The sequence below is a fragment of the Pistacia vera genome, unplaced genomic scaffold (genome assembly GCF_008641045.1).
Source record: "Pistacia vera cultivar Batoury unplaced genomic scaffold, PisVer_v2 Contig34, whole genome shotgun sequence".
NCBI lineage: Eukaryota > Viridiplantae > Streptophyta > Magnoliopsida > Sapindales > Anacardiaceae > Pistacia > Pistacia vera.
Genome location: NW_022196157.1, coordinates 527,643 through 545,556, shown reverse-complemented (window position 1 = coordinate 545,556; position 17,914 = coordinate 527,643). Strand labels below are relative to the sequence as shown.

Below are 17,914 nucleotides of genomic sequence, written 5' to 3'. Positions count from 1 at the left end.
GACTGATCGACTTAACTCTACCATCCTCACTCCCCAGGAACCAAGTATTGGATCACCACTCTCCGTATGCCACCGACCGACCGACCGACCCGGTCTTTTCAAACTTTGACTATCACCACTCACTCCACCCCACACCATCGATCAACACATAGACTTAACCTGTGTAAAGATTCAATCACCCTTCCTACCTGACCGAGCCAGCACATTGCAACAGGCCGGCTCCCCCAACGAAGCCGACACTCATATTCTTCACGTCCAGGAGATTCTCCCAATCGGAGCGATTGGCTAGGAGCAGTCTAGCACTTATTCACTCTCGAGGTGATCAAGCCAAGGGGCCTCGCCCATTCGGTCTTCCATAGCGGACGAGTGGGCAGCCATGGGTCAAATGTTTGCACATTTTGTTTGGCCCTTTGATATCCAGTAAAGAGCACCGTGGAATCATAAGAGCAAGTCTTACGGTCTAATAAGCCGGCCGAGTCGATTCCATCCCACTCGATCACCCAAGTACCCCAACCGAATGAACCTTTAATTTAGCATTGTCTCCAACTCATTCGACTCGGCATGCCGAGCGGATACCCTTGTCATGGGATTTTAGTTCACTTCTCCAGTCGGCAGGACACACCGAAAGAGCACGAGAGCCCCAGAAGTCTCGTTATCTCAGTCCCTTCGACCATTCACACCGATCGGGCACACCCTCTTGGGGTGATTGCACATTCCGGATCAACTTTGATACCGAGCGACTCTTGACTACGAATCACCTACATCAAACTGGTCAGCTACGCCGACAATCGGCCGTCCAGGAAGTGAGACCGAGCGCACCTCGATCGCTTCCTACTCTCTAACTTAAGAAAAACTTAACTCAGAGAGTGGGGGGCAAATGTTAGTGTATGCCCTAGGAACCAATCGTGTCTTCGGTTCCAAGGCATTATGTTTTGTATATATATGTGAATGTATATAGTTTGTATATACATTTTATCTTATCAATAGAAGAAAGTGTTCTTATTTCACATGTGGTTTATTGCTTCATTTATATATATGTATTACATGTGAAATGTCCGGATGATACAAATCTTTAGAAGATCAAAATCATCAAAGTATTCCCTACATAGGTAATATTAATTGGGCAATAATATTACATAGTAGGCATGCTGAATGCCTCCGTAGAATATCATGTGATGGTATTGGTGTGGGTGATTATAAAAGTTATATCACTAGGGCATTAGCATGGATACGCGGTTAGTGAACTGTTTATCGAATATGGCCATTTATGATGAATCACATGGACATTTAAAATGTAGTCAATGATTTATCATAAGATCATACTAGGGTATTTTTAATCCTTAGACCTGAGATATCACGGTTGGATTCTGCATAAACGCATATGGTTCATATGGTGTATAAACATGAGGCTAATCATGCCATGTGTTAATAAGCCGATTTGGCCATGTGTTGTTTATGTGTGAGGACAAGTGATAGTCAAGATGGGATCCGTTGACTTGGTATAGATTGATATCAAGTTCCTAGACAAATGTCAAGATACATTGGAAAAGGGAAATCTCCGGCCGGGGTATATAAAATGTTACATGAAAGGTTGTTTCATGGTGACACGTTCCATATGTATTGAATTAAAATTAAGATAAGGATTTTGACATACCATGAATCCATTCTTAATTGGGATTAGACAACGGAAGGATTTGATTATACAACATGTATGATTGTAAAAGGTTCGTTGGAGTATATCTTCATTGTGACTTAGGGGTTATGGAGCATTGCTAGATGCCTACCATAATCAGTGGGAGTTTTGTTCATAAAGAGTTATGACAAAACATATCGAAATAGTCTGTGATATTGGGCCCACGGCTAGGCCACAGTGAACCTAAGAGGTCACACATAAAAACTAAGGAGAATGAAGAAATAGCCAAAGAGAGTTGATTATCCAAGGTTGGCTAGCACCTACCAAAGGTAATAAAGTTATTTATATTAATCATTTTCTTTATATTAAATTGGATTTTACAAGGGGTTGTAATTGTAAACAATTTAAGGGTTAAATTGTTATGTAAACAATTTAAGAGTTAAATTGTTAATTGTGATTAAATGTTAATCCAATGTTATCATTTAAAGAAGTTTAACAACTTCATAACAATTATGGAATTGTTTAAGGAAGTCCAAAACAATTATTGAATTGTTTACAAGGATTCCTATATAAAGAAAATGATATATCAATTTTTGTGTAGAGAAAAAAAAATCTCTAAGAACCCTAAACCTTTCTCTTGGTCAAATTTCTTCTTCCCTTGGTGTGGATACTCTTTTGCTTAATTTCTCTTGAAATTAAGAAGCTCCAAGGTTGCTAAGGGCTTAAGGTAACATGTTCTACCTTACTTATTTCAATTTGATTGAATTTTTTTTTTTAAACTATGACTATACTTGTTATAGTATGATATGCTTGATTCTCCATGCATCCATCTTTCAACAAACTGTTAGGGCCAAAAATCGTCCTTGGCCCAAATAGGAGAATAAGACTGAATGAGGAAGAGACCAAGCCCAATCCCGATGCGGCCCCATCCGATTAGGTCCATTTGATACGAGATACAATCGGCCCAAACCATCGGGACCGGGCCTCCAAATCCCAGTTCACTTCCTGGACTTGTGAGCAAGTCCAGAGCCCACGACATCCACAAATCACTTTCCTATTCTAGATCAGTCTCCTATTCGAGGCCACCTTCCTGTTTAGGTCACTTTCCTACTCGAGGTTACTTTCTTGTTCGGGATCACATTCCTATTTGAACACTTGTAAGACAGCTCACCACCGCCCTAATTCCTCTAGGGTTTATATCAGAGTCACACTAGGATTCCTACTCCCACCAAAACTGGGAGGCCAGACAGTCACTAAATAAGTAGAGGCCAGCCCTCTCACAAGGGAGATTAGATTACATTACACATTCACACCCGAAGCTCCTACTTGAGAGCTTCACATCGCTGCCGTAATCATAGTCTCCGATTAGACTTCCGGTAACGTCTCTACTCCCTAGCCCTCACTATGCTAGCCTCTTTCAGCCTTGTTGACTTGAGCGTCAGAGTGCCTATGGCAAACACCACCCCGGTGTTTTCCGTTCGCTTCACGCTTGTTTCTCTATGTGTGCAGGTGCAGCGGATTACTAGTGGCCTCAACCTCATGGGATCAGACCCCCCTTCCGTACAGGTAGATTTTTACGTCTACATTGGGTACCAAAAATACCCAAAAGCAAACCCAAATCTTTAACCATGAAGCAATCCAAATCTTAAACCATGAGTGGTGGAAGAAGAAGAAGTGGTGGAGATGGAAAGAAATAGGGGAAACAAAAACGGAAAAAAAAAAAGAGGCTGGACGAAAGAAAATGAAGAAGAAGTAGTGGAATAATGGGTTTTAATTAGGATAAGTTTTCATTCTCGGTATGTTTTATTTTTTCTAGGTGGTTTTTGCGGTTTTTATTGAAATAATAAAAAAGGGGTTAATTTGAGATTTTTTAGATTATAAATGTCTAAGTCAGCCTTAATTGCCATGTCAAAATATACAATCAACATACCAAAATTGTCATGTCAGCGATTTTTGACAGAAAAAATATCATGTCATTAATATTTAACACTGTAGGAAAAAATATGAAAGTTTGGTACCTTCAATAGAAATAATTGATAGTTTGGTACCTTCAATAGGAAAAAAATAGTTTGGTACCTTTAATAAGGAAAAAGTGATAGTTCGGTATCTTATGATATAATTAAGTCAATTCTATCACTTCATTTGGACAAATGGATTAGATTGAACCATTAACATATTTTTAAAGACTTAAATTCTTTGTAGAATGAAATTTATGTTCACATATTGTAGACGGTAAAATCTACGGTTGATTCGGAATGGATGGATCTTGTGTGATGTGAGCCACTGACAATCTGATGGACTTGCAGAGAAAGGGAAAGGGAACATGAAGGCTTAGGTGACACCGGTGTATTGTCTGCCGTAGGCACTCCGACGCTCAAGTTAGCACAGTTGAAGGTATTTAGTGATGTCTGAGAGCGGAAAAGAGTTTGCCATAATGTGGCTACGGCTAGACTAACACAAAGTGGCTGGAGCACAGCTTTGTGATGGCTGAAGGTGGTAAAGTTAGTCGAAACTAAGCTTTACGGCAGGGAAAACAAAGATTCTTGGGAGCAAGAATTTAGAAGCTAAAGCTATGGGTGATTTCTGGATGCCTAATGAGAGGGTTTGCCTCTATTTATATAATGAACCCAAGGGTGTCGGAATCCTAGGAGGACTTTGAGTCCTACTTAGCAGAGGAGTTCTCCTTTTGGAAGGAGATTAGGTTTCCTGCCTTAATCGATTCAGGCTTTCCTCTTTAGGTAAGATTTGGGATCTTATTAGAAGAGAAAATTGATTGGGACTCTGGCCTCTATTGTGGACTACTGTGGGGGCGAATGGGCTGGACCCAGTTTAACTTAACTCATGGGGTAGCCCAACTCATAGAGTGAACAGTTCACATGGTATTTTAAGAGTGGGCTCAATCGGAGTTGGGCCAAGGCCTTGAGTTGTGACATGTTTACATTGTTATTAGACCTCGTCAGGTTCAATACGATTTTTGGCCCATATACACATTACTTTCCAAAACTTTGACTCATCAATTGAAGAGAAAAATCAAAGGAGGATGGCTTATAATTAACAATTAACTAGCTCTTACCTCACCCAAATTTCTTGGATAGACTCAATCTTTTAAAAAATAATAATAATAAAGATAAGCTTTGTAGTTGTTATTTTTAATGTATAAATTAAGACATTTGATCTACACAGTATAAATTTTAAGACGTTCATATATATTTTGAACAAGAGTTTCTATGCGACGTATAAGGTTAAAACTCATCTCAAATTCTCTTTTTATTATTATTATTTTTTATCGAGCTAGTTATTTTTTGGCTAATTATATCTTAATTATAAATTATTTTATATCACAAATCAAACATGTTGCTAATTGTTTAATTTTTTTTAACTAAGGTGTTCCAACTAATTCATGTGTACTTTGACTAATTTTTATGGGAGACTCAGCAATCCACTGCGACCTACTTTATTTTTTTAACGATTTTGGATACAAGCTTCATTATTAACCTTGTTATTAATTAATTTGATAACTTCATTGATCACAACTAATTTATTTTAGTTTATACATTGATAGTTTGAAATTTTTAATCCTAAATAATTTTTTAATCACCTCAAATCTCAATTTTTGCAAATTTTTTAATTTCCTTTTTTTTTTTCATATACAAATGGCTTGAGCATATTGTTGTTATTATTAAACAAATTGAAAACACTAGAAACTAAAAACTAAAATGGTCCCAATCAACTGTCCAACCTTTGAAGGCAACCTCACAATGTGAATGCATAATGATTTTTAACCATTTGTGAATTGAAATGTGTTCATCACAAATTTCTTGTTCCAAAAAGAAAAAGAAAAGTTGTTCACATTGTGCTCATCAACAAGAAACACATTTTATTTTATATATATATATATACACACACCAACTCTCACGTGTTTACTAAGTTCTAAGTCCACCATGATTATTTCATAGACTTGTTGAATAGGAAATCTTTAAAGGGAGACGTGTAACACATCGTTTGTGTACCCATCCAATAATAGGTATCAAGTGTTTTAAAACTTTATAAAGATGGACATAATCAAATATATGAAAGAAAAATCAATGAAATGTGATATAATCCTTTTTTTTTTTTTTTAGGACTAGGGGTATCCGAGCCGGCTTGTGGTCATTTCAACTAATCTCCAAAGACCTTGAAATTACCAACCGGATAAAAGCTTCAGTGGCTACCCTTATTAGAGATTGTGGGTACTTGAACTCGGGCGATTATGTTAAATCTTTATCTTGCTCTTTTACCATCAAGAATACTCAAACTTGAGAGATCATGTTAGGTCCTTCTTATTGTATAGATGAAAATAAATCTCTTTACATATTCATCAATTTTTGAATGGATCAAAGCTATTTCAAAGACTTACAATATGAGAAAGTTTTAGATGAGATGAGTGTAATACATAATTTGTATGCTCGTTTAATAATATCACATATCTTAATATTATACAACAAATAATTGTTGTTAGTTAACCCTGAGGGACTGGTCTGGTGGTCAAGAAGATTTGTTCCATTTATTAACTTCTTGGATTCAAGCCACCTCGGGACCATTTATCACATTTGTTGCTTACTTAGATTATTGGATTTGTAGGGTGTTCAATGGGTGTGTGCAAGTTGGCCCGGACACCTTGGTTATCAAAAAAAAAAAAAAAAAAAAAAAATATTGTTAGTTAGAAGAAAGAAGTAATACAAATAATGTGTCACGTCCATACCAAACTAAGTTTCTTTTGCAGCCCTTTATAAGCAAGAAACTTCTCTAAAAGATCCAAGTAGATGATCCCAAAGGATCTAACATAAAAACAAGCTCATACAAATTGCAAATGCAAGCAACCAAAGATCCAGAAAATTCCCAAAACGCATAATGTGAAAGAAAATGAAAGGTGAGACCAAAAGTGCAGGCTCCATTACAAATCAACAAATTAAATCAAAGATCAAATTTAAGTGGCTCAAGATAACCAACCAATGTAATGGTTCCAAGATCGCTCACTTTCAGTTATTTTTTGGCAACAATTTCTGGTGGGCATCTGATGTGGACATCACCTTCCTGACAAAAAAAATTGTGCTGGGTTTGAAATATTTTGACCCATAAATTGAAAGACATGATCATGAAAGACATTAGTGGGGGCTCAAAAATGGTGGTGTCATTTCAGAAGACAAATTGCTTTTGTGCTACACTTAGAGGTCAATTGATGGGCACCCATTTGTCTCACAAAGGCAAAGATTAAAGTAAAAAAATGGTGCAAGATAGCCATTATCTTTTCTTTGTTTTACCAAACAAGTGTACATGCATTTGAGAAATGGGGACTTCCATGTATGAGACATGCATTATGCAAAATTATTAAAGGATCTTTGATTTGTTTCTAAGAGATCTAGTGCTAGATGATATTTTTTGAATCGCCAGGGGAGATCAGAGATATAGGAACTCTTTAGTTTTAGTGTTATATTCCACGTCACTATAGCAAAAGTGTACACGAGTCATTGACTACGGTTTTTTTTCTTTTTTCTTTTTTGTGTGATTCGGGGTGTTTGGGTCAGTTTGCACACACCTCGATTAATCTTTCGGAACTCTAAAGTTAACGACTGAGCATACCCTCCAGTGGCCACACCTATTAACAACCGAAAGAAATCGAATTCAAAACCTTTTGAGTAATATACCCAAGAGTCTATTCGCCTCACTTAACCACCCAAGGATGGTTATCATCGACTATGGTTTATAAGCTTTGCTGAGTAAATGTGATCCAATTGAAAATGTTTGTGTGAAGTGGAAGCATAAATTTATTATTAGTATTTATTAAGTCAATATGTTAATCAACATATGATAAAACGATACCAATTATTGTAATCTATTATTAACTGTCACAAATCCATCAAAAATGTTAGAATTCACGCACTCTTGATTATAAGCCCATCTTTATAATGTTATAAAATTCAATAAAATTGCAACGATATCCTTAAGACATAACAGATAGATCGATATATTTACTTGTTGCCTTAAACTTAAATGATAATCAAAAGTGAGATTATTGGTCATGGTGAGGTAGAACAAACATTGAAAAGGTGAAAAGAGATAAGGCAATTAAGCAAGGCAAGGGGGCCTTGCTTCAATTTCAAAGTGAAAGGAAATCAATGGAGGGGGAACATGTTCATTGACATTTTAGACTTTCAAACTTGTTTGAAAGTATTATTACACATTGCTTGACCAAAAAAAGTTTGAGAAATGAATACAAAAGCATAAGTCATACTTAGCACGCCATATATAATTGATGTAGAAGAATAATGAATCAAGTTCATGATCATACACAATCCATAGTCAAAGTTTATTTGACATCATAATATAAAAAACACATTTTTTAAAGACGGAAATCATATAAAATGCTATAATTCTCAATGCATACCTCATATGCTGGTACATTGTCAATAATATAAAGTTTGTGACACTTAAAAGAGAAATTCTTCGATGTAGTAGAAATATCATGTCATTTATATAACAAATCAATGAAACGTGTTAGCTTATTATATAATGGATGTAATATTTCTATTATATTTCAGAATTTTCCCACATTGAAAACCATGAAAAGGGTTGATAGTGAACTTGCTTTCATAATTTCCAATTGGGGTTGCTTTGTATTTTTCAATTTGATCATCAATTGAAAATATATTGACTTTCAATAGCCTAAATTCTTTGTTTTGTTCTGCTTTGTTTGTTTGGGCTGAGCTTTGCCATTCATGAAGCCCAATTCAAATATTCAGCCATAGACAGCTCTATTGCATAATAGAAACCAACATTTTGGGCTAGATAGATGATGGGTTCCATGGGCCTCATAGTTAGCCCAATGTTTTATTCACAAATCATAATAAATCTTTTGAAGTTTTTAACGCATGAATTAACTACCATTAATTATTCATTGATATTCCAATTATATGAATAAGAAATAAATTGCTTATAAATTTAGCAATTAGAATAATTTTATTTTGCTGGTACCAGTCCAATCATTTGAGAAAAGAAATGAGATGGTGACTGGACTGGGGTAAGAAGTGTGATACACGCGCATAAGGTGAGCGTTGAGTGAAAAAATGGTTGTTGCAGATTGTTCTAGGTGGCTCTATAACACTGTAATGCATGTGTAGCTTTTTAAAATTTGTTCAGCCGTATGATTTTGACACGTGGCAAACTGAATGTATAACCCCGCTTTGTATTTTATTATTTTGTCTCATGTTTGATATTTAAGGAAATTGTCCCTAGAATTCACGAGAAAGTTTTCAATAATGTGATTTAATATTAGTTTTTGAGTTTGAATCCTTCCAAACACATTAATAGTTACTAAGGTGATTTAACTGGTTATTTATTTTAAGACTTTGAGAGATTAGTTGATGTATACATAAACTGACTTGAATACTTCCGATCACAAAAAAATAAGTAAACGTAAACTTTGAAATAAGATAAACGTTTGTGCGTTCGTCTAATCACAATATACATATATGTGAATTGCACCATGATAATATTACGTGTTATACATTCTTTTTGTTATGTATTTTACAATTTTAATTTTATTATGTAATATATATTATTAGATAGTTCAATCTTGTAAACAATGTTATAATTCAATTTATGTCTGTTAAATAAATTTTTGGTTTAGCAATCTATAATCAAATGATTATTGAGATAAAAGAGTGAAAAAGTTTGACGTGACTATGCATAACAAAATATTAACATAAAAGATTTATAATTTTTTTTTTAATGGCTATAATAGATTATTTTCTAACATTTAAGATAGTTAATTCTAATACATTAAAATTAATTCTCTATCTTTTCAAAACTTTTTGTTAAAATTCATTTTATACCATTTTTTCTCTTATTTTCACACCTCTCTTATTATTTCTTTAAACTCATAAATTACAAATAACTTTATTTATCTTCTTTTCCAGATTATAATATTCTATGAAAATTTCTTTGCCTACTAATATTTAATTTATAATTTCAGTGATAACATAAATATAAACTACAATATTGTATTAAAAATGTGTGAATTCAGATTTTTTTCGTAATCATTCTACTCTTATAAAATTTTATCTAATATAATTTATTGTCTTGCCCTAAAACATGTATATATATATATATATTTTTTTTTTTTTTTTTTTTAAGGTTTTACATATTTTTTTCGAAAAGAAAATTTGTTTATCTTATATTTCAAGAAATAATTTAATTTGTTTAAAACTTCAATATAACAAAATCATATACAATTATTTAAGTTAGATGCGAGCATACCATAACAAAACTCTGTAATATAAATTAATTTATATAATGAATAAACATAACATCAGTTACTCTCGCATTTTTTTTCATGAACCGACTTACAGAAAAGCTTCAATCATCGCTCTTGTTCGCCCGTACCGCCACGCGCTTCCTCTCGCGTCTCTCACTCTACACTTTCCGTCTCTGCAAATCCCTCTTCTCCAAAACCCTAACCCTAACCGCTCTCTCCTCTTCTCCGTCTTCTTTGTCAATGGACGACGACGACAACAACAACATCAACAGCAGTGGCAATCTTTTCTCCAACGACGACGATCGTCTCTTCGATTTCGATTTTAACCCTAGCTCCTCCCGCCAAAATGATTTCAACAATTATTCTCCGAGTAGTTATATTAATAATCCCTCTTTTCTTGACGACGATGACCGCCTCAAGCTCTACCTTGTTCCGTACAGGTACGTTTCGGTTTTTTTTTTCAGCTTTTGATTCTGTTTGGTTGCCGAGAAAATGGAGGAAAATTTTTGTTTTGGTGTGTTGAGAGAAAAATGTGTGTTTTGATGTGGTTCTGGGCGAGCTGAAGGGGGAGGAAGTGAATTTTTGAATGGTGTGGTGAATGTAGGTTGTGACAGTGTCGTTTTGGCAACAATGATGGAAACAAGAAGAAAAGAAAACAACATGTTTTTGTTTATGGGGTCTGGTGTTTACGTTACATTTTCAGGTGGTGGAAGGAGGCACAACAACAACTTGTTGCTGATCAAATAGGAGGAGGTGGTGTTTTGTATCAAGTTTCATCTAACAATGGCACTGATAACTCCCAGATTGTGCTCGAGTTGAAGAAGCTAGAGGTGTTTCAGGAGAGTGGCAATGGGAAAGAAGAAGGTTCTTTGGGCCGTGAGTATGCTTTGCTACCTGAAGGGATGTGGCTGCGTGCTCTTAAATGGTGAGCAAATTTTAATTCAGTTCACTTTATTGTTATTTTAAAATACATGGTTAGCCTGGTGATCTTAGCAGTCAACAATTTGGTTTTAAAGGAATTGTTTTTTTTGAATCATTTGAGAATGTTTTAGTGACTGTAGATTGCATTATTGCATTTGCATTTTGGAATGTTTCAAAACGTGTGATACCAAACTCATTTGATGCACTCTTCTTCCCTGAGGTTATTGTGGTTTCCTGCACTTTGTAGCCTTTATAGGGCTCTTAAATGGTGAGCAAAGCATGACTCGTTTCACTTGATTGTTATGTTAAATACATGGTTAACCTGGTAATGTTAACACTCAACATTTTGGTTACAAGAAACTGCTTTTTGGATCCATGTAAGAATGTTTCAGTGACCGTAGAATGCATTATTGCCTTTGCATTTTGAAATTTTTCACAATGTGTGATACTGAACTCATGGGATGCACTCTTATTCGCTGAGGATATTGTGGTTTCCTGCACTTTTTAGCCTTTATAGAGCTCAGTGTAATTTGTAATAATAAATTCTCTAGTTTTCACCAAACAATTGGAAGTGGAAAATGATTGTTGTTTACTTCTCAAGTGCTTATATATGTGGATGAGTTTTTGGATAGAAGACGGTGGCTTTTTATCGCTTTGAGCAGCAATTTTATTCTTCTTTTTTTGATAGGCATATTGATTTTAAAGCAGCATCGAGGGATGTTGGGAGCCCTTCTGTTGAGGGCAGTCATTTGCAGGATATGTTTCCATTACAAATTAGGCTTTCTGTTCTGCTGGAAACAAATTCATTGGCAGTTAAGATCAGCTTAAAGGTTTGTTGTGTTCTAGTCCTATTCTATTCTTTATTTGAATTCTGGTCCTGTAGTAGCTGAAATTTGTGATCTGGTTTGTGAACCAGTTTTTTAGGGAGTTCTTTTTGAAGTTCAACAATATATACCTGCAGTCTACTCTCCTCATCTTTAATGTATATTTAATTATTCACCAATTGTTCCTATACCAGAATTTTTTTTCATGATGCTTCTATTAGGAGGGTGTCTTTTTCTTTGTGCAAGCTATGTATTGGTCATAAATTCCAACAGGGATACTTCCTTTCTAACAAAGCCAGTAACTTGGCATCAAACAATCTTGCAGATTGTTACTATTGAAAAACTGAGATGAGATATATGTTAATTTTAGATCCATATCATATGCTATGCAGTGGTGTTTGGTTTTGGTTAATAGAGTTCATATGCTATCAGTCCGAATACCTAGTGATTCTTGATTCTTCATTCCTAAGTCTTATCTCTCTAACACAATTTTTTTTTCTTTGAATAAAGTTCTGTACTTCTTGTATATCATAATAGACTGTATTTTCAGGACAATGAGGTTGGTCTTTACAAGAGAGCCTGCAATCTATTCATTTCCGTGTCCCAACAGGTGAGTTTACTACTCAATACTTTACTAACAAATGTTATTCTCTGTTGGGTTAGTATAATTGCTTAATGTGCTCGTTTATTTCACAGCTCTTTATTCGGGACTTCTCAGGGCATACAACTCAGTTTTTTATGAATGATAGAGTCAATTTGTCGAATGATTTCTCAGGACAAAGTGAAGAGGTATGACTAGTTAATTTAGGAGAATTCTACGATATATGGTTTTCACCCGTAGGTGGAAGGTTGCTAGTAAAAAAAATCTCTGAAGTAAATGATTATGAAATCAATTGTTCAATTTTTTATTGGCTTCTCTGATGTGCTTAAAAAGAATTGTCAGGTGGTTTCCAAAGTTGCTGTTGCACCTTAGGGTTAAGTGACATGTAATGATTCTAGAAATTGTCCAATGGGTTATCAATCTGACATGTTTTTAGGTCTTTTGCGGTGTTGTGAAATCCAGTTCTTGATTTTTCTTTGTTTGAGTAGGATATAGGTTCAGTACTATGGTAGTGTACATTGACTACTACCAACTTTACATTGATCTACACTAATGGTCTATTCAGTTCCATATTTTATGGTATGATTATTGATCTTAAAATGGAAAAAAGGGAAAAAAAAGTTCAGCGTTACTTTTATGATGAATAGGAGGTGCTTAAACATTCACCATGCAATACTTGGAGGTAAAAGTTAATAGGGCTGGACTATGCCTGTTAAACTTCATTTTGATATAAATTTAGATGTTTATAGTAATATGATATTTCGGATGAGTTATCTTGGGGGCAGTTATTGAAAAGTTTCAGTGCAGCTTGTTAATGCAAATACTGTCCAAAGCAAATCTGATTCCGTTTTCAGTCTTAGCTTTCATGTCTTGCAATATATGTATAACTTCCTGTGCCTGATATTTAGCTATTTGGTGTTCTTATTGTTTTTTCTTTTTTTCCTTTTTCATTTGTTGCTACAGATTCTCCTTGAATTGCAAGTCCATGGGTTTTCAGATTCTATGAAGGAGACCAGCAATGACATGATAGAACATTCCAAGACAAACGATTCTTTCTGTAATGGTTCATTTAAGATGAATGGCAGCAATGATAACCTGAACCCTTATACAACACCTTCGAACTCCTTAATTTGTGGAAGTGGCTATGGAGGATTTAGTTTTTTGGGGTTGACGGGATTACAGAATCTTGGAAATACTTGTTTCATGAATAGTGCAATTCAGTGCTTGGCTCACACCCCAGAGCTTGTTGATTACTTCCTTGGGGACTACCAAAAAGAGATTAATCATGATAATCCGTTGGGGTTAAAGGTATGCCAGTAGGTGTAGCTTTTATTAGATGGTCACTTTTTTAGTATCTTTTCTTGCTTTGCCTTTCTTATTCATTAACTTAAATTGTCTACTATATTACAGGGTGAACTTGCTTTAGCATTTGGAGATCTAGTAAGAAAAATATGGTCTCCCAGAGCAATGCCAGTGACTCCAAGAATGTTCAAGTTAAAACTTGCTAATTTTGCACCTCAATTCAGTGGCTATAATCAGCATGATTCTCAGGTTAGCAATGTTATTTGCTAAAGAAGTGTTGTTTAATTCTTGAACTCTATCATCTGCATGGTGATCTATTATCACTTACGGATGTGCATGCATATTCTTTAGCATAGCTTTGAGTTATGTGGTAGGAATTACTTAATATGTTCAAATGCTGTAATTCAGGAATTCCTTGCTTTTTTGTTGGATGGACTCCATGAAGATCTGAATCGAGTTAAATGCAAGCCATACATAGAAGCTAAGGATACCGAGGGATGCCCAGAAAAAGAAGTAGCTGAAGAATATTGGCGAAATCACCGGGCTCGAAATGACTCCATCATAGTTGATTTATGCCAAGTAAGTCTGCTGCGAATAGATGAGGTTGGCATGTATAATTAACGAATAATTTTGTACTCCTCTTGCACAAGTAATTATACTTTTTCTTATGATGAAGTATTCTGTAGTTTCAGCACACCTGTTTCCTGATTATGTCCATGCTTCCAATCGAAATGGATGTCAATTACTAATTATAAAAGATCACCATATTTCTTAGCATTTTGTAACTTTTGAGGAATGACTCCTATGGTTTTTGATTTGATTTTGGAATGTAACTTTTTATAAGCAACTGGTTTGAACTCCAGTTAGCTTTTTCAACTGTATTTATGTATTCTTTTTCTCATTTTAGGGTCAGTACCGGTCAATGTTGGTCTGCCCTAATTGCAAGAAGGTTTCTGTCACATTTGATCCACTCATGTACCTGTCACTACCTTTACCTTCCACAACAATGCGGACTATGACTGTGACAGTTTTTAGCAGTGATGGAAGTACATTGCCTATTCCGTTCACCGTCACTGTGCCAAAGTATGGGAGAACTAAGGATCTTATTGAAGCCTTGAGTATTTCATGTTCGTTAAGAGATGATGAAACTCTCGTGGTGGCTGAGGTATGTTGTGGCAGCTATGGTCTTTAAAATAGGTGTGATAGTATTAGCATTTTTCTTCTGAACCTTATACCTAAACTTTGGATTCCCAAGCACCTTAATTGATCTTGTGGCTCTTGATCTGGGTGTTGCTTCTTTGTTAGTGCCACATCAATGATGTCATAATGATAGCCATCATCCAGCAATCATTATGTTGAATACAATCATCTTGGCCTACTGGTTTCCTCGTAGACGTTAGGATTAACCATGATTGTTTGTCACATTTGTTTATGGAAATAGGATCTCTAATTAAGAGATCTCCTATGCTAAGTCTATTATGATGACAAAATTAAATATCTTTGATTATTTGCTAAGCTTAAACTCTTATTCGTTATTGTAACTAAAGCAATGTAAATTAATTTATTTCATGTGTTAATTATAAATTACACTTCTTCATTGAAAGTGACTGCCCTTATTTTCTCTTTGTAATAGATGCAACCCATAAGTTTATTGAGTTGTGTATTCAAAATCAAATTTCTGCTTGCATTTTTAACTTTGGTAATTTTAGCTCTAAGTACAGTCTGATTTGTAGATATTCAAAAATCAAATTTTTCGTTTCCTGGAGGAGCCATCTGATTCTTTGGCCTTGATAAGAGATGAAGACAGACTTGTGGCTTATCGATTACTGAGAGATAGTGAAGCATCCCCCTTGATTGTGTTCATGCATCAAAAGGAGTTAAAGTAAGCTTGCTCGGATTCTCATTTTGATTATTTATGACAGTTTTAATTTTGCATATGGTGCATTTCTCTCTTTGTTTGTGGTGTTTTGCTTTTGTACCAAAAAGATGTGTTAGCAGATGATGGATGCATGCATGCATATGTGGTGTTTTTACTCAATAAGCCACCTTGGTTAACTTACATGTCTATGGAGGACCTCATGCAGATATTTGATAAGTTATCTGCATGGTTATCAAGATACTATTTATACTACATGGAATACTATTTGTTTATTATATACATGTAAAACGGACATAGTTATAATATGCGTCCATTATAGCTGTTCTTATGCACGTCACTTTTTGGTTAAACAATTGTAAATTTTGGTTTAGTGCAGTTTCAATTAGCTGAAGATCATGTCTGACATCAGTAATTTATGTACCTTTAGAATGAGACTTAATTAAAGGATTTTCCATATAAAGTGCATAACTTAATTATCCAAAAGTTGGGTCATTTTTTGTGTAAAAGAAAAGCAGGGGATCATTCATCCTAAGCATACATCTATATGCATACATATATTCGCTTTTTGATCATCTTGAGAAGCCTATTAAAGTTGTTTGCATCTATCTCTTTTAAAAAATTAATGATAATTTGTTTTTCTATTTATTATTTATCTTATTATGATGGAGTCAGGCTTTACGATTTTGGGAGGTCAACTTTGGATCTGGTACAGTTTGGCACACCCCTTGTAGCAAGGTTGTCTGATCTTACCAATGGATCTGAGATCTGTAAAGTGTTTCTGAAATTACTTAATCCATTTTTAATGCCTGTGGAAGATGTATTAATTGACTTGGATGATGCGGGGAATATGGATAATGAAGATACAGCAGCGGAAGATTTTAGTAGCCCAACAATCTTGGATAATGATGCAGGCTCAGATAGTGAAATAGGAGATGAATTACTTTTGAGTCCTGACTTTCAATTCTACTATATGGGTGTACAAGAACAAACAGAGATAAAAATGAATGAGCCCATATCGATCTCAGAGTCCAACAGGCCGTTGAATATCCTTGTTAACTGGTCAGATAAGATGATTGAAAAATATGATACACATCTTCTCGGCTCATTGCTGAACGTTTTCAAGCCCCAGTTGTGCACCAGGAAGCCTCAAGAGTCTGTTTCTCTATACAAATGCCTAGAAGCCTTCTTGAAGGAGGAGCCCCTGGGACCAGAAGACATGTGGTTAGTACACTAATCAATCAATTAATTTTCTATTTATACTCAGCTGTATCTTGCTCAGTTTTTTTGCCATTTTGAGAATTATATAAATATTTTCATGTATACAAATTGATTTTTGTACTTTTGTTGTGTCTAATGCAAATTGATGCTATTATGTCAGGTATTGCCCCAAATGCCAGAAGCATCGGCAAGCCAGCAAAAAATTAGATCTTTGGAGATTGCCTGACATTTTGGTTATTCATTTAAAGAGGTTCTCATACAGTCGGTATCTTAAGAGCAAGCTGGAAACATATGTTGATTTTCCAATCGATGATCTTGATCTCTCAACTTACATTTCCCATAAAGACAGCCAATTATCTCATCGCTATGTCCTGTATGCAATAAGTAACCACTACGGAGGCCTGGGAGGTGGTCACTACACTGCATTTGTTGATGTAAGTAATGTCGATTCATTTCTTTATTCTTCTGATTGCTTGTAGGCATTTAACTTAACCATTTTTCTATTAGAACTGTGAAGTTTGAAACTTAAAAGTACTTATTGTTGAATGATAACTTCAGATCTAAAAAGGAATGTGTTTTAAGTTTGAGTGAGGTGTAATGTACTCGGGCGCCTGGATATGTTTGGAGCAGAGGGATTCTATAATGTGATTATGAATTTATGTTTAATCTTTTAACCCTTTCTATGGAGGGTTAATTGGAAGTTGGGGTTCCACCTAAAATGCAATTTTTGATGAGATTCGAAATGCATTTAGTGTCGAATATCTTTCATGTTGCTCGCCATCTGAATTTTGATGTGAAGATGTTAGAATGAAGTTTCAAAGTCATCTTGTCATTCAAACCTCTTTGGTATCTACTGGTTCTAAACTGTTAGTAAATTCCGATTGTTACGTTCGTATTTCTTTGATACATATCAAATACTTGTCTTCTTCGCTTAATATGATAATTCTAACATTGTTGCTTCTGTGCAGCTTGGGCATAAGAGGTGGTTTGAGTTTGACGATGACAAGGTTTACCCTGTCAGCGAAGAGCAGCTTAAGACATCAGCAGCTTATGTTCTTTTCTATAGGCGAATCCCGGATGTCTAACATAACAATAGTTGTATAGTTGTTACCCAATTTGGAAATCAAGACACAGATTAACAATTACCGTCCTCACCAAGCAGAAATCGGCAACAGAGAGGAAAGAAATACTTTTAAACACTGTACAGTTTCGAAAGATGTGGCAGTAAAATAGTACAGGCAAA

At 35.1% G+C, this 17,914-nt stretch overlaps 1 protein-coding gene across 2 annotated transcripts; it reads left to right on the top strand.

Annotated features, from left to right (window-relative positions):
* Window positions 1-9,984: 9,984 nt before the first annotated feature.
* On the top strand, window positions 9,985-17,914 carry LOC116138283 (ubiquitin carboxyl-terminal hydrolase 8-like). Of its 2 annotated transcripts, none has more exons than XM_031423993.1 (13): window positions 9,985-10,366; window positions 10,630-10,851; window positions 11,536-11,677; window positions 12,222-12,281; window positions 12,368-12,460; window positions 13,236-13,580; window positions 13,683-13,823; window positions 13,983-14,153; window positions 14,482-14,739; window positions 15,308-15,456; window positions 16,126-16,674; window positions 16,832-17,105; window positions 17,230-17,553. In XM_031423993.1, exons 1-13 carry the CDS (start codon window positions 10,005-10,007, stop codon window positions 17,233-17,235), a joined length of 2,772 nt encoding a protein of 923 aa, XP_031279853.1. In that variant the 5' UTR covers window positions 9,985-10,004; the 3' UTR covers window positions 17,236-17,553. The 2 variants fall into 2 exon arrangements, with proteins under 2 accessions (XP_031279853.1, XP_031279852.1); XM_031423992.1 differs by lacking the exon at window positions 17,230-17,553 and adding an exon at window positions 17,640-17,914 and having other exon boundaries at window positions 9,986-10,366.

Coding starts and splice junctions, on each gene's coding strand:
- LOC116138283 (XM_031423992.1), top strand. CDS start 10,005: ATGAACCGACTTACAGAAAAGCTTCAATCATCGCTCTTGTTCGCCCGT. Junction 12,461..13,235: donor TCTCAGGACAAAGTGAAGAG/GTATGACTAGTT, acceptor TTGTTGCTACAG/ATTCTCCTTGAATTGCAAGT. Junction 13,824..13,982: donor ATAATCAGCATGATTCTCAG/GTTAGCAATGTT, acceptor GCTGTAATTCAG/GAATTCCTTGCTTTTTTGTT.